Consider the following 23,782-nt stretch of genomic DNA (forward strand, 5'->3'; position numbering starts at 1 on the left):
TTTTCCAAAGATATAAACAACCCCCCACTCCCACACGACTCCTTCTACAGCTGACACTGCACATCTGGCGTAACCAACCCAAGCTATCTGCGCTGTAGTAGCCACATCTGGTTTGCATGAATGCACGTTAAACAAAAAATGACAATGCACAGCGGTAAAGGGTCAGCAGTACCTTTATTTGATTTGAAATTCCAATTAAGTCTCAGGTACTAACCTCCGTTCAGGATCATCCAAGTTCAAGGTATTCCAGCATCTGTTTGACACCTCTGAGTTTCAAACTGTTACATCTACAAAAAATCTTTTACAGCGAGGATTTACAGTTTATACATTTTATCAATACACCTGGAGAAATCCTGTAACATTCCTTCTGCAGAGGCTGACTGATGTCTATACAAAAATTTAGAGCAGCTCAGTTACATGCTGGCCAGCTGTGGTAAGGTAAAACTTTTAGAATGTTTTTACAGTTTTTACATTTTGTAAATATATATATTTATATTAACCATTTACAATCCTGATTATACAACTATCTAATTAGCAAAAATGCAGGCACTTAACTTTCCGAAACTTCCTTAGTGCCCATAAATAGGAAAAACACCACCCATTTACATATATATAACTATATAATAGTACTGTACCTAAACATAACAGCAGTCTCAAGCCTCTGATCAACCACAGTTCGCAGTTACAGCCATAATTATAACGCTTGGTGCATATCACAGTCTGGCCGTCTGGAAAAGACAAGATTTAGCAAAAAATGCCTTTATGGTTTTAACAGATGTACTGAACCACATAAATCTCTACACAGGCTACTGCTGCCAGAGAGTTTTTAGGCAAGTCCTGGACCAGAAACAATTCATTGCATTGTTGAAAGGAAAAAAAAAAAAGACTCAGAAGACAAGAAATTAAAAGTTGTTCATTGCAAGTTAAAGTATGAAAACTGAAGATGTTTCTTCTTGCAAACAGAGGCAATGAAGTCAACACACGTATTGAACTGCACACAGTGAGTTTACAAGGTCACTTGTGTTCAGAATTGGTGCGATGAATGAAAATAAAAATGTAAGACGGAGCTAATAATAAAAAAGACAGTTTCTATGAAAATATGCTGTGCTGCTCTCACTCTGAATGACCCACAACTTGAAAATGTTCTCACCCTGCCTCCTTTTTGCACGTGGAGTCACATTGATCATTTTCAACTTGTAGGTTAACACCTAACCCTAATGTTGAGTGGGAAATACTTTTACTGATGTGTAAAGGGAGATTATGTTGCATAGAACAGTAATTGCAAGTTAAACTTATTCTAAAAAACTAAATTTAGTTTAGATTCCCTCACAAAAAAGGGAATATTAAGCCTTCATGAATTCTCTGATCCTTTATTTTTGCAGGAAATTTAAAAAAGCAGCAATAAGTAGCAGAACTGCTCAAATATCTGTGTAGTGTAACACTCATGTCTATATGGGATTGATCACTGCTTTAACAAGTCTTTGAGCACAGCTCCAGCACTGGCGTCAGCTGAAACCGGCAGAGGTGTGAAGGACGGCAGGGCGTCAGAGATGGGCTTCATTAGCAGGTGACCTCCTGAGCCGCCAGAGCCAGCCAGCAGGGGCACCGCAGCAGAGCGAGGGGCCAGGAAAGGATTGGAATCGCCGGCTCGCTTGCTGACTGCTGCAGCTCCTGTGCAGAGAGAGGTTTACATTTAAATAAGGTTTGATCACTAAGAGTAAGAACAACGCCTCCTGTATGACGTGACTGATTAAGCACACAAAACAAGACATCCAGGCGTTGGTTGTTTACCTGCAGCAGTGCTGGAAGCAGTACTACTGGTTCTTCTCTGGGGCGGGGCGCTCAGAGCTTTCATGTCATGGGCCGAAAGCTTTGGTGCGGGCAGTGAAGGGGTCGACTCAACCTCCAGGAACTTTACAAACATCTCTGAGAAGGACTGCAACAACAAAGGACAGGGCAGTGTGTAGTGCTGATTTAGTGAGATATTTAACCAAGAAAATTCTGCTTTATACCCTAAAATAAAGAGCTAGCTTCAGAATAGCATCCTGTTGAGGAATCAGAGTCTTGCTCAAGGACACTTTAGCAGAGCACAAGCGTGCCAGGTGAAGAGCAGGTTTCTAACCAGCTACTCCGTTGCCATAAATGTGTATCTGTGCAAAAGTGGGTCTAAGTTCAGCAGTGGCAAGATGGATGGTGCGTGTGTATATATGTATACAAGGCAGTATACATGGTGGAGACTTTTATGTATGTATGGTAGAATATGTTGTAATGTACAATGTGTATGCTTTCCCTACACAATTAAATATTCTGTGTTTTGACAGAAACTGTTTTCTTTCAAAGTTTTAGGTAGTGATATTTTTACATTTTGGAGCAAAACAAATATATTTTTTTAAAGCATAGATTTTCTAATTAGAAAAGAAGTTTGTCAGAGCATGGGTGTGGCAGGGCTGTCGTGTTACTTGCAACGCTGAAGTGTACAGTTGAGAACATGTTGTCAAACAGAGAGAGCATTTGTTTTTTATTTTTGATTTGTTTCCCCATTGCATTTTTGGAACTGTATTTTTCACAAGAATTCATTAATTATTTTTTGTAATGGTTAGGGTGCTTATCATGCTCACTCTGGACTCTCCCCTGGGGAAGCATAGAGACCCATTGAATTATTTGTTTCTTCGGTGTCTGATGTCTGGTGCTTTGTGATAAAGAGCTGAAAGAAAGTCCTAAGAAGTGTGGGCCTTGTCCGTTATACAACACAAAGCAGAGTTAGACCCCTTACATGTGCACTTTTCTGTTAGTATACTGTATTAAATATAATCTGTGTGGCTCTGTATTAAAAGAACTTAACATGGTTTTTCTTACCGAGTTGAGCCCTTGGTCGCTGTTGGGCCTCTGGGGAGTGTTAGGGACACTTTGTGCTCCTCTGCCTCCCAGCCAGCTTGACATCCACCCAGTAACACCATGCCGTCCGTCCTCCTCCAGCATCTGCAGATGGGAAGTAAGGAAGTATAGACAAATACTAGGATGGCTATATTTGTAGAGTAGATTTTACTCTGTATTTGAAGAAGTGGTCGGATTGTTTCAGTTTTAATTGCCCTTAGTTTCCTCTCTGCCTGCCACTACTTTCTGGAAAATTATTCTGTGGAGCCACTCACTAGTTAAGCTTATATACAGGCACTCTGATTCCAGCCTGATGACAGCCCACACTCCTAGAAGAAAGTTGTGGCTTTATCATCATACTCCCTAATCATCAAGGTCATTTGCCTGGCAGGATTCAGCTGGATGGACCTCATAGTTAGAGCGTGTGTGGATCACAGATTTGGGCTGAAAAAGGCCCCAGAAGGGGGATACTAGCTGCTCTACTAAGGATGATTCTGAAAAGTCGGCCGGTTTTGTGGGACACTTGGCTGCCGTAATCACGAGTTGAGTGGAAAATTTAAATAGCATTAACAGGAGATGAGGGAGTGATGAAAAAAAAAAGTGGAACGACCTCCAACACAATAAAAATGAGTCTTCTGAGCAGTTGTAATCGCATTTGCCCCACAGCCTGTATCTGTTTTCCTTTAAGAGTGTTGGGTAATATACTTTGGAATCGTTGGATGGAGTCTCACAGGACTCCTGCCAGAAGATCGGGATAAGGAAATGCTTTCTTTTTCAGGGCTGAGCTCTGAGAGGATTTTCAGGGGCTGCTGGAGTTAAAAAAAAATTTAAAAAAAGAGTTGAACAGTGAGTTTCAGGTTTGATGGGTTGTCTCTCAAGGACTTGTTAAACTAATTAAACCTTTCAAAGCCAGAAAAGGGTCACTGTGACCTGGGACACTGACAGTTTGTAAGTAGTGTAATTCACCCTTAGACTCGACAAAAAGTGTTTTGTACAAAGTAAACAAAAACTACTGGATGAACTGCCATTTAATCTTGTACATTCATTCATGGTGCCCAGGGGATAAAACCTGCTGACTTAAGTTAACTGACTGACTTTTCCTCTAGCGCCATCAGCAGGTTGATATGTTAGTTTTTTTTTGACAGAATATTGGATTTATTGCAATTGAAATTTCAAAACACACATTCATGTTCCCTTCAAGATGCATTGTAATCACTTTGGTGATCACCAAATATTGTGTCTGATACTTGACTAAACAACTGCAAAAGTAATCACACTCCCATCAGCCTCAGCTAGCATGGCTGTAGACTCTTCAGTCTTGTTGTACGTTGTTAAATTTGTAGTAATTTTTAATCTATACTTTTATAATATTTAACAATAGAGCTGTTGACTTAGGACATTTGAGACTCCCTCGAGTCAGACTTAAGTCACATTTTTGTAAATATTTGATTTTAACTTTTCATGTGACAACACTGAAGAAATGACACTTGCTGCAATGTAAAGTAGTGAGTGTACAGCTTGTATAACAGTGTAAATTTGCTGTCCCCTCAAAATAACACATCACACAGCCATTAATGTCTAAACTGCTGGCAATAAAGGTTAGTACACCCCTAAGTGAAAATGTCCACGTCCACGGTGTCATTTCAGTGTTGTCACATAAAAAGATCATATCAATATCAAATATTTACAAAAATGTGAGGGGTGTACTCACTTTTGTGAGATACTGTATGTACATATAATGTATTTGGTAAATAAGTACAAATTATACCATTAAATTAATGTTATGTATATTAATTTATTAGTGTGGTTATGTGTGATGCATTTATTTCCAATATGGCACAATACCACAACCATTGCTCACGGACTGTTATCGCCATTATATTGCATCAACCCATTCATCCATCCATCCATTGTCAACCGCTTATCCTGCGTACAGGGTCGTGGGGACTGCATCAACCTTTTTTTTCTTACCAATTGCTGCCTAAAAACATGATTATGTGAATATGTGATTGCTCAAGTAAATACTTATTAATATGAGTCAAGGTGTCGCTCACCTTGTCAACATCTTCTCGGTTCAGTCCCAGAACACTTCCCATGAGCCTCAGCACATCGGCACGCTTGGTTTTAGGTGTGTGGAAGTATCCCAAGAACAGGTTACGCATCAGGACTCTGTAAACAGAACATGAATAAGGCATGATATAATTCAATTACTCAATCCAATCTTTATACAGTTACATGAATTATAAATATACCTTTAATGTTTCTTGGGGGAAACAGAGGTACTCAAGCTTTATTTATAGAAAACTATAGTGCTTGAATTGCTGTAAGGTTTCACTTTTGTGACAAGGTATTTTTGTGGTCATTTAAATGTTTTTTTTAAATGGTTTATGTAGCTGAAGAGGCAGAAACATTTCTCTACCTATAAGATACACTTGAACCTTAATTTTATCAGAAAAAAATGAAATCATCAGAAATTTGGAGATACTGGGTTCTTAATCATAATCTCATTTAGATAAATTAAAGAATGTATGCTTTAACCCAGAAAGGACAGAACCTACTTGTCTATCTTCCCCTCTGTGCTGTTCAGAAGTGTCATCAGTTTCCTCTGAGCCTCATCCAACATCTCCTGTCTCACATTCACTGTAACACACACAGACAGAGTGAAGAGATTTTTTTTAACATTTGTATTAATGTTCAATATTTTACACCATTTCCACAAAAGTTGGCACGCTGTGTAAAATGTAAATAAAAATGTGATGTGCAAAACAATGCAAATCAGGTATTTCTCAAAAATATTTTAGTTTTGTAGCTCAAATTTGATGTTTTATTTATACATTAGAAGCGCAATCTAGAGCTATGTAGCACAGACATACCAACGCTATTTTCTTATTGGTGAGACGGTGGATCAGAACATTCTCACAGCTAGTTCTCAAGTTGTGCCTCTATTAATAGACCCAATGTAAATTTTCCATGGGTGACTGCTTCGTTAAGTAAATATATAGCGTCATATGTATGGGTCTGAACAAATTCAGTGTCTGAGCAGCCAGAGAGGGCTGAAAAAAGAAACAGTCTGAGAATATGCTGTGATGTAATGGTCTTACTGTGTCTGAGAGTGATAAGAGTGAAATCTGCTGAGCGTGACACAAAAATAACAGCAGAACCTAACCTGGGGGAGGATCAGAGTTATACTTGTCTGTTTGGGCTGTGTTATTCATACTCAGGATATCTGCACACTAAAATAAAAATATGAGCCTCTAAGAAGTTGTTTTTCAAAGGCTGTCTGGGAAGGATGCAGATGCATTCCAACAACATATTGGGTATGGAATTCATCTGTATATGCTCCAGTTCAAGATGAGACCAAACTTGTACATGGATGTCCATTTTTGAGCCATAACAAATGCCAAAATGTGTCCAGAGGAGGTAAGCCTTGTTTTTAGCCTAGCCTTTTGATTGCTGGAAATGCCGTTTGCTATGTCTCAACGCATATCGTAAAGTGGCGAAAACAGAGGGTCTAAGATGTAAGAGAGGCTCAATCAATAAAATAGGTTTCTCAAAAATTGTGAATCACTGCAACCCTGCGAGGTCCTTGAGCATACAGTCTTAAATGTGCACAAAAAATATTAGACTGATGGGTCCAGTAGTATGTGAGATTAGCTGTGGACAGACACAAACACACAGTCAGATTTATGTCTGGCGGAGATAATAAACATTGATGAGTAGTGCAGCTCTTTAAACCAAGCGAGCGTAAAACATTTGTTTTATTGCAACCTCATGACGATTTCTTTACTTTGCTGTAAAAATGGGAGGCAGACATTTTGCCTGATATTAATCATTCCCGTATTCAGATTTTAAAACCCCTCAGAGGACATGTGTAGAAGTTGGCAGATGAAAACACTCAGCTGCAGCTCACCTTGTTTTTTCAGCTCTTCTATCTGCTCCTCCTTTTGATCGAGCTGATCGGTGAGGCGAGACGCTGAATCCAGAGCAGCGTTGGCTTCATCAAGGTTAATCTGACAGAGAGATAACGCCACAAGTTAATATGGCCTTCATATAACTGCAGCTTCAGCTGTCATCAAGAAATAAGTAGCCATTAGATGTCACATGTGTAAAATTAAGTATATTAAGTGAATGGTTTATGTGATCAGTTATTGATGGTGGTTTACCTGAAGGGCAGATGCTTGGTCTTCCAGCCTCTGAGCTTTTCTTCTCCACTCCTCCTTCTCCTTCTTGTGCCTCTCGAGCTCTGTTGCGTACATGGTTTTCTCATCTATATAGGAGAAGAGACAATAATAGTATTATTGCAGGTAATGTGTCACAAACTGCCATGCCACAGCCTACAGGATTTCTGATTTTAGAAAAAATGTTCTGCAAAATTCTACTAAATATCAGATACCACAACGACCAGTCTTCATGTGTGCACTGAACATGTGAGGAGAAATGAAGTTGAAGTGGCTGACTTGCCTTGTTGAAACTGCTCTAGCACCATCTGCAGGTTAGAGAGCGACACTGCATACTGGTTGACCTGCTCCTGGGAGGTTCTGAGACGGATGAGTGCATCGTCTCTCTGCTTCACCACTCCATTCAGCTGCTCCTGCAAAGACTCTACCTGCATGCTGGCCTGCTGGCTGGAGAGGGCCAGTAAGCAGAGAAAAAGGAGGAATAACTTTAACTATTTATATAACTTTTATTTAATCAGGTAATCTGATTGAGATCAAAATCTCTCTTGTAAGGCCCGAGTACAGCAGATACAAAAAAATGTAGTTTAATTTAATATTATTATTCGATATTTGCAAACTGCTGGTAGGGCTCCACCAGAGGACGTCAAGCAGTGATCAGCTGCAGTGGAGGTTAAATAATCTTAAATGTAAGCAATCTTAAAATCCCTTTTAAAATTAATGGGCAGCCGATGGAACGCAAGGATCTCATCCTCAAAATCGTTCACCTGTATCACCAGTCTATTTCAAGGCATACATCTGCATGTTATCTGTACAGTGGAATTCAATTTTGTGATATGCCCCAGCAGATTAAGGGACCCCACATGCGGGTGGGGCACCAGAGGAGGTAGATTCTACCTCCACAAAGTAAACAAAGTAAGCCTTAGTGTACAGGTATGAACTAAACCAATGTAGTACAAAATCCCTCATGCCAACTCATTCTATCAGACATCTGATTTATATTTTAATGATATTAAGTCCACTCACTATGTTACACGGTTGAGCTAAGGTCAAAACCAAGGAAACTAAAGCAAAAGGTATCTCTCAATCACTTGACATACCAATTGTGCAGAGTTAATTTCCCACCAGTGGTCACACAATAATTTTGTATGGGAGTAATTTTGTAATCCTAGCAGGTCTCAGGACTGTTATGAACTCAGTGGGGTTATTTAGTGATAAGACAAGTGCATTTTATATACTACACTTGCTAGGATAGCCTAGTACAGCTGAAATACAGCTTTTTGTATAACTAAGTTTAGGGCATTTGAACATGTTTTTTGTTTGCCACTGATCCACCATGACACCTATTCTAAAGTAATGTGGCATAAAAATCCTGTAAAATATTTAAACCATGGTGTAAATGTACCTTGATATTCCTCATAATTTTATTTTTACTTGTCGTGATGCTGCATGTCACCCTCACACGTACGCTGCAGTTTTAGCTTATGCTAACCTGGCATTCTCCACAGCGCTTGACGACGTGGCAAGTTTCTCGTCCAGTATTGCCACCCTCCTCCGTAGTTCGCTCTCCCTGTCCTCTGCAGCAAGGGCTTCTCTCGTGTACGAGTCCTCAATCTCCAAGAGGTGATTACGCAATCGTTCCAGTTCCAAGTTGAGACGCTGTTCTTTATCCCTCATATGCTGAAGCTGTGAGGGAAATGTGTAGATACCCTAGTAACTTTGATCCCTTAACTTTAATTCTTTAATGCATTTATTTTATGGAGTTTAAAGTTTTGAGTATTATTCATGACAGCATGTTTACAGAATGTCACTATTTTTTTTTTTTTTTTTTTTTTTTTTTTTTTTTTACACGTCAGAGTAAATCTGCAAACAAACAAAAAAAAAAAGCACACAAACAGCAGTAAGCAAACACACAAACAGCAGTAAGCAAACACAGTTGAAATTAGGGCTGAAACGATTCACTGATTAAATCGATTAATGTAAAGAATTTGCATCAATGCTTCATTTAATCCATGTAACTATATAGCGCACTGTTTTGCACAGACATTTATTACTGTCGCACTTTGAGTGGAGGAAGAGAGAGAAAACAGCAAGGAACGAAGAAGAAAGTGTCCAAAGTATGGGATTATTTCAAACTAAAAGAAGACAATTCTGTAATGTTACAGTCTGTCCACCGTAAAACGAAACTTGTGCCGCCTTCCGCAACAGCAAGACACGCTGCATCGCAAGCAAGCAAAAGTACGATGCATTGATGAATCGATTAAATAATCTGTAGAAGCTTTGAGTACTAAAATCATCGTTAGCTGCAGCCCTAGTTGAAATTAAAGGGTAGTGAGCAAATACTATCGGTCGTCCTACCTCAGTTTGTACTGCAGTGGTCTCCATTTGTTTTTGCTTGAGTGCCATCATCACCTGATCCCTCTCCTGCTGGAACGCCACAGCTTTGTCCTGCATTGACTTCATTTCATTCAGGAGTTGATTCAACTCACCAGACTTACCCTGAATATAATATAAAATGTTGTTATTTTAAGAATAAAGGACAAAAGAAAATCACCGTTTCCAGATTGAAAAGACCTTTGATGGATACATTTTGGGGCCAGTCAGGGTAGTATTTTTGGCATCTTGCATTAAGCTATACAAGTATAAAAGTGGTTCATTACAAAACAAATTCCAAGAGAAAAATCCTCTCTCTACTGAAAGTATAAAAAAAATTATTCTCATAGTAATAATACAATAAAATTCAGGAAAAGCAAAAAGAATAACTCCTAAGTCTTACGTGCCAACTGACCTGATCTTTGTCCTTTAGCATCTTCTCCATAGTTGCAGCCTTCTCACTCACTGCACTCAGTTCAAACTCCTTCTCTCTCAGCAGAAGGGAAACCTGCATGTTTGTTTCCTGCAGAGCTCTGAACTCCGACTCCTTCTCTCGAGAGCGTGCAGCTACCAGCTCGTTCTCCTCCTTCAGCTTCTTGCTATCCATTTCCAGAATAAGAGCCCGCTCTTTCAGGTTGGTCACTGCCTGCTTCAGCACCTCGTTGTCATTCTCACGGTTACGTAGCGCCTCGCTGACCTGACTTAGCTGGTCACCTTTGGTTTTGATGAGCAGGTCTTTCTCCCTCACAGACCTCTGCAGCGCTTCCAGCCTCTCTCTGACCAGCCGGACCTCCTCGGCCTGACTTCTCTGCTCACTCTCGGAGGCAGATGCTGAGTTAGAGAGCCGGTGGTTGTTCTCCTGAATAGTCCTTATCATTTTTTCCCTCTCAGCCAACTGAGCGCGCAATCGTATACATTCTTCCTGCAGTTTCTCATTGTTTACCATTGGAGATGTCTGGTGGGTTGGAGCATCAGCTATGAGAGGAGGTCCACTAGACTGAGCAGCTATAACTTCAGGAGTTTGTGCTACGCTATCTAGTTTACCCAGCAGGACATCCTTGGTGGTGCTGAGCTGGGTGATGGTCTGCTGAACCTGAGCAAGTTCCTGACTAAGACTTCCCAGCCTCCTTTCCTTCAGCTCGTAGCTCTGGATCAGTCGAGTGTAGTCCACAGACAGCTTGGAGCTGCAGTCGCTGTCAGCAGTCACCTGACTCTGTAGTTTGATCAGCTCCTCCTGCAGCTGAGCCGACTCATGCTGCATGTTCTTGACGGTGGTGATCACCTGCTGCTTCCACTCCTCCACCTTCTTCACCTGCTGTTTCAGAGTGTCCCTCTCTTGCAGCAGCTCCTCAAACTGGTTGCTGCTGACACCGCCGGAGCCAGCACTGGACTCCGCTTCTGAGGACTGCAGGACGGCCACCAGGGTTTGGCACTTCTGGGTCAACGCATCAATCTCTATGTCCTTTTCCCTAATAATGCGGGACAGGTTCTGGATGGTCTCCTTGAACATCTCTTGGCTTCCTGAGGGATCGCTCATGTTGGAGAGGCGTTGGTTCTCCTGCTGAAGCTTCAACAGGGCCGCCTCCTTCCCGGCCATGATATCCATGAGACGGTGATAGTCGGAGCGGAGCTGGCTGTTCTCTCTTGTCTTCTCGTTAAGCACGGCTAGCACTTGCTCTCTCTCCACAGCGTACGCCTGCAACTGCTGCTGTAGAAACATGACATCCTGGCTGTGTCCACCGCCTACGCCCATGGACACTCTGGCATGAAGTGCCTGGATCTCCAGATCCTTCTGCAGGATCATCTGGGACAGTTTGCCCACTTCATCACGAGACACCACCAGCTGATCCAGCTGTCTGGTCAGTGAGAGGTTCTTCTCGTTCAGTTGGATGATCTCTGTCTCTTTTTCCTTGATGCCTCTCACCAGTTTTTCTATTTCTACCTTAGACAGGTCGTGTTTCTCGTTGCCGTTCTCCTGATTTAAAGTCTGGGTCTTCTCCTCCTGCAGGATGACCTCTCCCTGCACAGGGGGGGAATCAGCACGACCTCGACTCTCACTGAGCTGCTCTACCGTCTGCTGGAGGCGAGATATGTCTTCATCTCTGGCATGGATGAGCCTGTCATAGTTAAGTGTGGTCTGCTGATGGCGAACATGAGCCTGCTCAAGCTCACTCTGCTGAGCCTGGAGGGACTGCTGCGACAGAAGGAGAGAGGCCTGCTGCTCTTCCATGGTTCTCCTCAGAGTCAGGACCTCCTCTTCCAGACCATTCCTGGAGGACTTGAGCTGGGTGATCTCTGTCTCCAGCTCTGTGATAATGTCTAAGGTCCTGGGCTCAGCCAGAGATTGAGGTCTGCTCTGCTGATCCCTGAGTCGGTCAATCTCTTCTTTCAAATGACTGTTCTCCTCCTTCATACCGCCCAATTGTTTATCCTTCTCCTCTAATGCCTGTCTGAGAGCTTCCACTTCCTTTGTTGCGACTGAAATACTGTTCTCCATCTCCGTCTGCAAATCGGAAGCATTTTGTTTTAAAGTATCCATGAAGACGTCCTTCTCGTGTAGCAAATCTGTCAGCTGCTTCTGCCCTGCAACTGTGATTGAAAGCATCTCATTGGTGTCTCTGTGGTCAGACGCCAACTGCTCCATGTCCCTCTTCAACTGAGACATCTCCATGTCTTTCTCCTGGTTGAGTCTGATGGCTCGCTCATGCTCCCTCTGTAAAGCGGAGGCATCCATGGACCGGGCTCGAGTCAACTCCTCGATGGTCTGCTGGTACTGTTTTGCCTGTTCTGTTAGTGTGCTCTCAGCCTGCCTCAATTCACCCTCTAGTTGACTTTTCTCCAGCTTCAGAGCTTCGATACGAGTGTCCTTTTCGCGTACCGTCCTGTTCAGAGCTGCCTGGCTTTCCTTCATCTGCTTAGTTAGTTCCTCAACTTTCCCTAGAGCCTGCTCACTCTCTGCCTTCAACTTTCTGTTCTCCATCTTCAGCTCATAGTCCTCAGACATCGCCTTCTCCTGAGAGCTCCTCATCTCATCCATTTCTCTTCTGAGGTCTGACAACTCTCTCTCCTTCCCCGCTAGCTTCTCTTTAGTTCCCTCTGCATCAGATCCTCTATCCCCTGCCTGATCTAGCTCTGCTTTGGCAACAGACAGTTGGTCCTCTCTCTCCTGCAAAGTCTTCTTCAGCTCAGTGATTTCTCTACGTGTCTCCCTGCTCTGCTCCTGTGCATGTCCCAGCTTGTCTTTCAGCTCCTTCACCGTCCCTTCCAACTGCTGTTTTGTCATATGCAGGTCGTTGAGGGTGAAAGCGCTCTGGCTTATTTTCTCTTTTTGGATCTCCAGCTCTTGCCCCAGTGTCCTCTTCTGGTCTTTGGTTGTGTTGAGTTCTGCAGTCAGTCTTGTCAGTTCTGCCTCAGCCTGCTTCAGCTGGCCAGAGAGCTGGTCTTTCACTGAGATCATATGCTAGAAACAGAGGAAATAAAACCCAAAGTAAACGTCAATAAACTGTTCAAATTCCAAATATTGTTTTTTTTGTGATGGGTTTCTATATATTTCCTCCTGAACTGGGTTATTTTCCCATGTTTTTGTTTGACACCTTTAAAGTGTCTTAAAACTATAGGAACTCAGCATGCAAGCAAGTAAGGTCAAATCACTGACATTTGTTGTCAAATGAACATGGCAGGATTTTTGCTGAGTCCTTAGACATGAATCTGAACCTGACAAACATTAAATAATAATTAAAATAATAATAGAATAAATTAGATTTATAGTGATTGTGAAGATAATCAAAGACAACCAGTAAAATAAAAGCTCCTAGAGAACTAAAAACTATATTATAACTATATTATTTAACATTAGAAGAAGAAGAAGAAGAAGAAGAAGAAGAAAAGCAGGCCACCATGGACAGTCAAACCTGTGTTGCTTCTTGGTTTTGCCGGTCTAGTTCCTCCAGCTCAGAAATCAGGGTGTCCCGTTCCTCCTCAGTGTTTCTCAGAGCCTTTTCTCTCCTCTCCAGCTCTTCCTTCAGTTCCTCCAGTGACTCGGATTCACCAGACTCATCTTCCTTATTCCTAACTAATTGTTCCTCTGTCATTTTTAGTCTTTCTTGCAGATTAAGCTGTGAAAAGAAAACCACAAAAATAAGGAATTACACTTCAGGATTTTTAAATATAATGCAATAGACCACAGTTATCTACACTGTGTATCTTTTATATCCCATTATTAACACATTACATCAGGAACTAGTAAGTTGCACTCTCAAGGTTTTTCCATCCGAGTCTTGACTTTGTCTGTCTTACAAATAACTTGTAAGTGTACTTAAAAAAAAAGTATATGGACAAAGAAGCTTGTGCTGTTTTAGCATGTTCTATATTGCTGCCGTGTATGTCACAAGTGAAAGATTTAAATAAGTCTAAATAAGTACACACAGACACATACAATAATTGTATCAATAAAGCTATTACAGATCCCTGTGTTAATAATAATAATCTTAATGTTTTTGCAAACCTTTTCTTCTTCTAGAACTTCCTTTTCTAGTCTCAATGTCCCAATAATGGTGTTCAGTTCTAAGATGTCTGCATGCTCAACTTCTTCCTTTGGTTCAGCCTAAAAAAGTTGGAGAAGTCATTAAACTTGGAGGTTAATTCATGAAAACCTACCACTACATACATTGTAAATATTTAACATGATGTATGGTTAAAGACTTATCTAGACACTTACCTCAGCCAGGCTTTTAAGTCTCTCTATTTCTTTTTCTGCACCTGAAAAACAGTTTTTTTTTGTTATTATGCAGGTCAATTATGAAAGAAAACAACATATTCTTTATAGTATTGAGTTCCTTACAATATTCTGTGTCTATGCACCATTGGGTTAAGGTTACTACAATAAAAAAGTATCACATTAAAAAAGAAAATACATTCAGCTTTAACAAAGTGAATAATTTCTTTCAGCACTAACAAGCTTTAATTATGCAGATGAGAAACAGCAGTATTCAGTAGCTATATTAAACATGAACCAACATAATGGCAGTATACCTTCAAGGTTTTGTCTCAGCATTTGGATCTCGTGGTCTAGCTGGGCTTTTTGCAAAGCCTTCCCCTCCTGCTCTTGTACTCGTGTCTGAAGCTCGGTGACTGAGGCCTGCAGCCGTGTGTAGTTCTGCAGCAGCCCAGCGTTTTCTTCCTGGGCGTCATCTTTCTCCAGCTGCAGGCTGGCCTGTATCCTCTGTGCCTCCTCCAGCTTAGCAGACAGCTCGGCCAGCTGCTTCTCCCGCTGATCTACTGCTTCCTGCAGGGAGCTTATGGTTTTCTGGAGTTCAGGCAGTCTGGAGGCATCTGAATGGGAAGTGGCTTGACCACCTGGAGAGAAGGATTTGGAAAAGGGAGTAGAAACGCTGACTGGAAGGGATTTGTTACACTTATAGTAAAGCTGACCTTTATAGGAATAAAACATCATGATATTTCTGTTTTGATTTCTAGTTACAATAACAAATACCAAAGTTAAGCTAACCAATCTGTTCCTCCAGCTCCTCTATCCTCTCCTCGTACTCTGCTAAATCCTCTCTATGTCGCCGTGTGATGTCGGCCATCTTTTGCCGCTGGGCGTCCTGCAGAGCAGCCAGTTCATGCTGGTGTTCATCCACCTCACGGCTCATCTCCTCTCGCAGTTCCTGTTCCAAAGCAGCGATAACATCCAGGTTAGAGCCTCAGAGTCACTATGGTCTGTGAAAGTCCCTGTCCCTAAAGTATTTAAACTAGTATTTATTGAAATTTTGGCCACATAGAGGCAGCAAAAACAAACTGTAAACAAAACCCCTGACATATTCTCCTTTGCAGACAGTTACTATTTACACGTCAAGCAGTTGGAGTTGTGTTTCTGGCATTAGTGTTTCTGACATTAATGTTGAACATTAGCTCTGTTTTGGTTTCTATCAACCCCTGATGGAAATATCAGGCCCTTTAGCTGCTAAATGTCTGTCATATGGTGCAGGACAGATAGTTCATCAAAGTTCCTTCCGAACAAGAAATAAAACTTGTGAGAAGGGTAAGAGAAACAGTAAAGATGGAAACAAAACAATGAGCTGAAATATGCTATAAAGCTCCATAGATCTAAGAAGATCTAAGAAGTTGGGTAATAAGAGCAACCCCATTCACACTATCATTTAATACATTACATATCATTTTGATAATAACAGCTTAAAGATTTAGATTTATTATGGCAACAATGAAAAATGTACCTTGATAGTTCTTTGAAGTTTTAGAATCTCACCCTGGTCGCCGTTACCAGCTCCAGCCGCTGTTGATGCCTGTAATAAAAAAATAAGTATGGGATCTGCTCAGTGACACAAATAGAGTAAAGTTTAATTTAGTTTTTGATATGAAATCTGTACAGCTCTGTGTTAGTGTTTCTTAGCAATTGTTTTTAACTTGCTTGGTGTGCCATCTGAAGGTTAAACAAATCCAAACAATTCAAATTAAAACAAAGCAAAGTGAACTACATTAAATGTGTCTTGTTTTTTTGTGATTGGCTACGTAGCGGGTCTCATGCATGTGGTACCAAAAACTGCTAAAATAAAACCAAAGCATTCATTTGTATGAAAGTATGCGCATGCTTTCAGGGCGTAAATGTGACCTAGCTATTACAGAGGCAATACATTAGCTCAGGAATAGTTTATCATTTTGGGAAATGATTTGCTTTCTTGCTGAGAGTTGGATGATGTTGACTGATTCTCATATCTGTACGTTTTTAAATTTAGCTAAGAATAAAGACTGAACACGGGGAAACAGCTAGCCAGACTCTGTCCAAAGACCTTTAAGCTTAGTAATTAGCAAAGATTAAACATGACATCTTGTTTGTTTTATCTGAACAAATGCTTATAAAAACCACAGTGTAAAAAAGTAGTGTAAAAGGGGGCATACAGGCTCTCACTTGACCCACATGTAACATCTACAAAACCACAAATTGATGTCAGCTTTAGAGGTGCTAGTAGGCAGACTTTGTTACCTTTCAACAGAAACAGGCTAGCTGAGTCTTTGTGCCAAGCTAACCATCTGAACAGACTCATACAAGAATCAATCTTCTGATTTAACAGAGAGAACAGAAAGTGTATTTACTAAAATGTCTAACTGTTACTTAAACTGAATGACCCAGGTTCAACTCCCTGTACCAGAAACCATCTGTCCCGCGAGATCGTCAGATTCTTATTATCATTACCTGAGACATTCGCCTCCAGTGTGCCACCTCTGCCTCCAGACGCATGACTTCTGTCGACAGCCGGTTGATCTCCTGCTGCGACCAGATGACATCGCTGAAGTCCATTTCGTCATCGTGGAAGCCCTGGTGGGTCCCTGAGGGCCGTGACAGGTAAGAGGAAGCAGATGAGGAGGTAGTGGTCGAGGAAGTAGTGGTGACAGGCAGTAACGCGGGACCAACGGAAGCAGACTGAGCCGACAGCTGCAGCTTCTGGACTTCTTCCTGAAGGCCGCTCTGCCGAGCTTTCAGGTGACTGATCTCCACCTGGGAAGGCACAAACAAACATTAGCACTCTTTTATGCCAAGCCACATCCATATACTTTCTTTTTACATTCCCCGCGTTGCTGTGCAAATTTGAATTTCCAACAGGGGATCAATAAAGAAACATCTTATCTAATCATTTCCTAGCATGCTGTTTGTTGTTGATGTTCAAGATAAGTTCCATTCTTGTAGGTTTTACATCTGGATTTGAAACAATTTTAAGTTAGATCGAATGTGCTTCTAACACTGCTGGAGATGGACGGATGGATTTAAAGGTCCAGTGTGTAATATTTAGGAGGATCTATTGACAGAAATGCAATATAATATCCATAACTATGTTTTCAATGGTGTATAAAGACCTTGCAAAATGAACCATTATGTTTTTATTACCTTAGAATGAGCCATTTCTATCTACATAGACGTCGCCATGTTGCTACAGTAGCCGAAATGGACAAATGGCTCTACAGAGCGCGTTTCGTCACTACGTTGAATATGTACGAAGAAGAAGAAGAACGAGAAGAACAAGTAACGTTAGTAGTAGTAGTGACTGGTTTATTAAAAAGTAAGAAAAAAAGAGAAATTTGGACAAATAGAAGCCCACACGTGTTATTTAGTACAAGAGCCAACAGAGTGTGTCGGCCATTGTAGCTTATCCACCTTGCTTGGAAGGGAGCGGAGAGCGATGCATTCATGTGTTGTCGGAATAATCAGAATAATTTTTTTTCTTCCTTAAAACTTTATTGCAAAAAGAGAAATAAAAGTGTACAAGTGACATAAAGAAGTGTACAGAACTTTGAATCCTGCAAAATCACGTATTGAATATTCATATTTTACAAACATGTAATTTGTAATAAGGTTAAAACGGTAAGTTTGCTGTCCATGTAGAGTAAATGAGATGTCTGCATGTTGTTTATATGCTTTGGTATTACTAATCCGACAAATCTTGGTAGTAGGGTCCATGTTGATTCCACATTCAGACTTAACAGCACAGTAACACACACTGAAGTCGGAAGAACGACTGCACAACTTGGGAAATGGGACCATCCGAGCCGCTGATTGCAAAACGCAACACTCACCACGAGATGCTACTAAAACTTAAACTCTGAACCTATAATCTAACATAAATTTAATTTGCCATCTTTTTCAATTTTACATGTCATTTCAAGTATTTCATTTTTAATATTGGCAGCCTAAAGCCTAAATAATCCGTATATGTTTACCTAAGACACATATTTACCGAGGAAACTTTAATACTAAAAGGTTAAAACTATCACCCCGGCCAGGTTTATACCATATGAAGGTGTATGCCCTCATTTAAAAACACAATTTAAAGATACAATGGATCACATGTCCTAAATTACTGTACAAAAAATGTATGGATCTGATTTAGCCTGGGCTGTAAAATGAGTATCACTGCGGTAGAGTTTTTACTTTTTCAATCCTAGGGGATATATTTCCAAAAGAAGAATCACCTAACTGTTTTAAAAATATAAATGAAATTGTACATACATCTTTCTGTTGCAGAAGGGTTCTGTACTCTGCAGACTGTCCCTTAATCTGGATCTCTGATGCCTCCAGCTTCTCCTCCAGCTCTGCATACAGCTTCCTTAATCTGTCATACTGTAACAAAGAGAGAGAGAAGAGAGGAGTCATCAATAACAAGGAAATATGCAAGATGGTCAAGTGCAGAGCAGCCCCCTGGAGCTTATAGAGATGCTAAAGGACACTTCATCAGTGTGGATGCTCATTAATACAGTGATCTTCACATATACGGCACATAAAGATTAAGGCTATTTTTCGTATTAACAAATTGTGAATGTGTTAGTCCTTCTCTTAAAATTTTCTGACCAAAAACGGCTGGGCACTGCGGCTTTCAGCAAATGTTACTCAAAAAGCAGTATACAGTACATTTGTTGGGGACTACTTTGGTCCCAAAGGTTGGTTGAATTGGTGCTCTAGTGAGTATTTACAGCAACACGGTGGGATTGACTACATGGTGTGTGCTCATGGTAATGTAGGAACATGTCACTCAGTGCAACAATGAGGCTCATTGATGCGTTTTTTATAGTTTTTGGATAACAATGGAGCTCTATGGCACAGAGGAATAAGATACATGAGTATATGGATAATGACAATACTTGTGATTGAAATTTATTGTTGGCTTTGGTCTTATATTGATGACAAAACATCTTTGTAGTGATCTCCTTGCTCACTAAACAACAGGATTTTATACACGGATATTACATGCATTATGCAAAGGAAGTCTTTCTTTGCGGCCCCTCACTTTGTTGTAAATGCAAGTGTTACGTCCCTAGAGCCGTGCGTCTTTCTCCTGTAGTTCTCCAGGTACTGCCCTTCCCCCTCCAGCCTTGCAGCTGCAATTAGTAATGGGCAGCAGCTGCACCTGATCCCCCAATCAGTACCTGGAGAATAAGAGAGCAAGGAGACTGCAGCAAGTGGACTATGGGGCTGGTCTTGAGAGGCCAGCGTGTGAGGCTGGTCCTGTGGGGGTCAGATGGCGGTGCTTGGGTGCAGCAGGAGTGGAGCTGCATGTGGAGCTGTGTGCTTGGGTGCAGCAGGAGTGGAGCTGTGTGCTCGCATACTCCCTTGGAAGAGGGAGGGTGTTAAATGTGTTTTAATTTAAGTTGCTAGTTTTGTGTTTTGGTTAAAAGCTATATCACCACCTTTTGTTAAGTAGTCTAGTTCTTTGTCTGTGTCTCTTCTGTTCCTCTAAGATATGTTTGTTAATAAATATCTATTTTTTTGCACATAATCGGTTTCCTGTTTCTTTAGACCCGGTTTTCATTTATATTTGTCCTCCTCTCCACCTCTGGGCTTGAGCCACGTGAGGACGTAACACAAGTATGTTTAGGATGAGTGAGCCCTGACAGTTTCTAGGGCTTCCCAACACTGACATTACGACCACCATTGAGCCACACAGGAATCACTAGTGATCTAGACCATACAAATGTGAGGCTGGGGCTTAAACACACAGGAAAATGGCTGCATTCCATTTGTGTTGTGCTTTTTCTGCCATGACAAGTCAATGTCATTATCATTTTTATCACTTGACTGTGAGTAAGTGAACAAAGAATCTCACCTCAGATTTCTGGGTTGCAAATGCAGCCTCAACTTCAGCCAACCTGGAATTGGACACCTGCAGTTCTGTGGCAGCATCTGCAGATACGGGGAGCATTGAACATACCACAACCAGGCAGACAGTGAGTAGCTTTATCATATTGTTAACAAGAGTAGCTAAATATTCTTTTTTGTGTACACAGTAAGAGAAATATAACAGGATGATTTTTATTCAGTTTTCTGGTAACTTGAAAGTGAGAGTCAGAATGAAGGTTCATGTACCATTCAAACTGGTAACTTTTTTTCCTCCATCTTGGTCACACGCTCTCTCACAGACACACACGGATCTGCCTAACCCGGTTCACATGACAAACAAACTTGCATGGCTGAGCATATCTAGAGATCTTATGAGCTAACAGCTGGACGAAGCTCAGCCAACACATAACATTCATTACTACATGAACTAAACTGAAGCCTAGAGGCAAAGCTGGTTCCACTTAAGATCCTCTCTTTTTAAAAATGTTGGATTTAAGGCCTGGCATGCAGAATGCTTCACAGCTGGCCCAGTGCTCCCTACTCCAGTGATAAGAATGAGTTGGAGATCTGTGGCCAAAGTTCTCTTTGTGTCAATGCTTTATCACTCCTTGTCTGTTTGCTTCAAAGCGAAGCAAACAGGCAAGGAGTTTTTGGCCAACTGTGCCAAAAATGATGGAGCACTTTTGATAGAAGCTCCATAATTATTGTACTATTGAATTCAGAATCAAGCATCAAATTTGCTTTTTTGATTTGATCATGAGCAAAAAAAAGAAACAAAGCAGTGAAGCCTGTAATCTGTGTAACCATCAGGAGATGTCAGCAGCTCCACAGACAATGAATGAGGAATGAGTGACTACATCGACTGAGAATGTTTGCTAGAGATTTTACACCCCATTAAATTTTATTTTGAATTTTAAGTTCCAAATGAAATGTTGCAATTAATTAACTTGTATTCTTGTACATGCAGGTATGAAAAAAAACTCTTCAACCAGTCAAAAAACAAAGACATCTGATGGGGATAAATATTTTTGACATATTAAGTTCAACCAGTGTGTGGGTTATATTTAAAAGAAACACATAATTAACCTACGCCCCAGGTAGCTGTGCACGCATTCGGTTAACATGAAACAGAAAAAACAAATAGAGCGGGAGCAAGGACACCAACATCACTTAAAATTAAAGCAGCTAGTGTTTTTGTGCATCCTTAAAAAGAACCTTTAAAACTGCTGATCCAAGTAAGAGGCTTTCAATCTGTTTTCAAAGTTCATTCCCTGGTGCTATAAAGTGATCCTGACAGGAAAAAGCTAGACTGTTGAGGTGTAACAGACTTGGAAGAAAGAGATGTGACATTTTAGCTGTACTCTCCCCTGTGTTTAAAAATTGAAGTGGAACTAACTGCAAATATCTAGCTTTCCTATCTACACATATGTACCGTGCATTAAAGACTGATACAAAAACGCAGTGCAGTGCTGGTAAGGAAACAAATACGAAGGCAGGAAATTTAACTGTACACTGTATTTAGTCACCCTGGCAGTCTCAAGCCTTCAATTGCTAGAAAGAACAGAAAGAAAAAAAGTGCTGCGGTAATTCAGTGCAAAACTCAAACAAATATTCTTGTTTCACTCATTCAGTGTCAGCACGGCAGTAACAGAAAAGGGAGTTCTCCTGTCGTAATGTTTACATATATAATAGGAACATCTTTGACACGTCAGACAAAGCAGTACAGTAATCAATTCAGTTTATCAGTCACATAAAGGTAGTTTTCTCCTTTAATTGAGTAAATGTAAATGCTCTGTATTTGTATAGCGCCCTTCTAGTCTTTTCGACCACTCAAAGTGCTTTTACACTACTACACATCTGCATTGACACACATTCATACACTGAGCCGAAGTGCTCAAACAGAAACTAACATTCACACACATTCATACACTGGCGGAACATCTGCTAGGGGCAATTCGGGGTTCAGTATCTTGCCCAAGGACACTTCGACATGCAGCCTGGGGGAGCGGGGATTGAACCGCTGACCTTCCAATTAACGGCCAACCCGCTCTCCTGAGCCACAGCTGCCCCTTTCAGTCTGTTGCTTACTACTAATATCACATTTTTCTTATACTGGGTCATGGGCACGGTCAGTCATACGTCTTTGACAATTCATGTTTTAGCATTACCCATAGCAATTACCTTGACCTTATTAACAATGGACACTGAAGGCACCCGTAGCATTAAAACCCCTGTGTGCATACACTCAGTTATAATGTTCAGTTCTAGAGGTGTTGATTCAACTTTATGGCCATTTTGAAGCATGTACTTTGTGGAGATGTTGAATTGCATTGAGTTATATTATACTGAGAGGTGTTTCTAATATTATTCTGTTCTCACTGATGTAAATGGGACCGACAACATCCCTTAGTATAACCGTTTCATTAAATCAACACCTCTCTGAAACAAACTGAACATAATAACCTTCACGAAGGTCGAATCTACTGCAGGGTTGTTATAATTGTTAAGTTTTCTTATTGAATTAGTTTTAGCTAGTTGTAACTGGTAAATATGTTAAGTAGATATTTTAAGGGCCTCCCAGATTGTAGATGTTTTTCTTACTTTAAGTGACAGTGCTATAAGCTATTTTTTGAGTGAATGGCAGTTCCTCTGTTAAACAGACTTTAGCTGCTCAGTGTAATGGGTTTGCTTTTTCTCTATCCTAAGATGACATTTGCTTCCACTTATGACAGCTGGGTATCTTACAGTGTTCATAAAGACCTGATACCCCAAAGGCACCCTTAGTAGGTGTTTTGTTTAAGGGTGGTACACTGGAAGCAAATATATGTTTTCAAAAACAGTATGCAAAAGACGTGTAATTCAGAAACTTGAGTCTGATGTTGTGGATAACAAAGAGATTCAACAACACAGTTACGTACCTCCTACTTCTTCCACGCCTTCCAGTAACATGTCCTTTGTAAAGTCTGTTATCTGTCCGGTGAAGGAGGACAGGCTCCCGCTGACCTGGCCCAGAGACTGGCCGAGGCCGGAGCCGAGTCCACCCAGCCACGATGACATCCTCAGGAGGGCTGCAAACCAAACAAAAACAAAGCAGGGCCGAAGAGGGGCTAGGAGCGGGGTAGCCTAGCTGTGACTCCAGAGGTGATGAAGCAAACTCGTGTCATAAAGCTCTGCTGTAAACTCTAAACTGCAGAGTTAGCTTCAAATCCCACTTTAATCTTCCGAGATAAAGTCACTTTTCAGGCTGAACGACGCTCACTTAGCTCGAACCCCGGCTAATAACAGCTGACCGTTTGCCTGAAGGAATTTGTCACGACAAGCGAGCTAAGCGACGTTACATCGAAGACACACTGCTAATGTGTCAGATTACGGCCGTACGTCGAGCGTAAGCGGTATTTTCAGCAGTTTTTAGCCCCTCTAAACAACAGAACGCCCAGAAAGTGCCACCTCAACTGCAGCCATTATCAGGTCGGCTGCGGCGATGGCTGCTGTCAGGTTTGACGTGGACACGGAGAACTGCGGCGGTGCATTGTGGGATACTGGAGGACCAACAAAATTCAAGGTGCGTTCAAGAACCAAGAGGACTTCAAATGAGTCAGCCACTGTGTCCACATTATTAGTGTGTGTATATATATTTAAGATTATACTGTATACAGCCCTCTAAATAATTCTTAAGATACAATTTTAAACGAGATGCCAACTCTGTATTTTGTGGAAAGTAATAATAATTATAATA

The 23,782-nt window shown here is 41.1% G+C and overlaps 1 protein-coding gene across 1 annotated transcript; it reads right to left on the reverse strand.

Annotated features, from left to right (window-relative positions):
* Positions 1-155: 155 nt before the first annotated feature.
* Positions 156-23,555, reverse strand: trip11 (thyroid hormone receptor interactor 11). Its single transcript, XM_038728702.1, has 21 exons — positions 22,965-23,555; positions 20,033-20,109; positions 18,442-18,552; positions 16,633-16,935; positions 15,656-15,724; positions 14,929-15,088; positions 14,454-14,777; positions 14,140-14,180; positions 13,927-14,025; positions 13,334-13,537; positions 9,838-12,882; positions 9,408-9,548; positions 8,542-8,735; positions 7,336-7,499; positions 7,038-7,141; positions 6,785-6,884; positions 5,433-5,514; positions 4,929-5,043; positions 2,857-2,979; positions 1,792-1,936; positions 156-1,671 (listed from the first exon to the last, which is right to left on the reverse strand). Exons 1-21 carry the CDS (start codon positions 23,101-23,103, stop codon positions 1,463-1,465), a joined length of 5,949 nt encoding a protein of 1,982 aa, XP_038584630.1. The 5' UTR covers positions 23,104-23,555; the 3' UTR covers positions 156-1,462.
* Positions 23,556-23,782: the final 227 nt, after the last annotated feature.

The sequence above is a fragment of the Micropterus salmoides genome, unplaced genomic scaffold (genome assembly GCF_014851395.1).
Source record: "Micropterus salmoides isolate LMB-PRFRI ecotype aquatic unplaced genomic scaffold, ASM1485139v1 Ms_hic_scaffold_19, whole genome shotgun sequence".
NCBI lineage: Eukaryota > Metazoa > Chordata > Actinopteri > Centrarchiformes > Centrarchidae > Micropterus > Micropterus salmoides.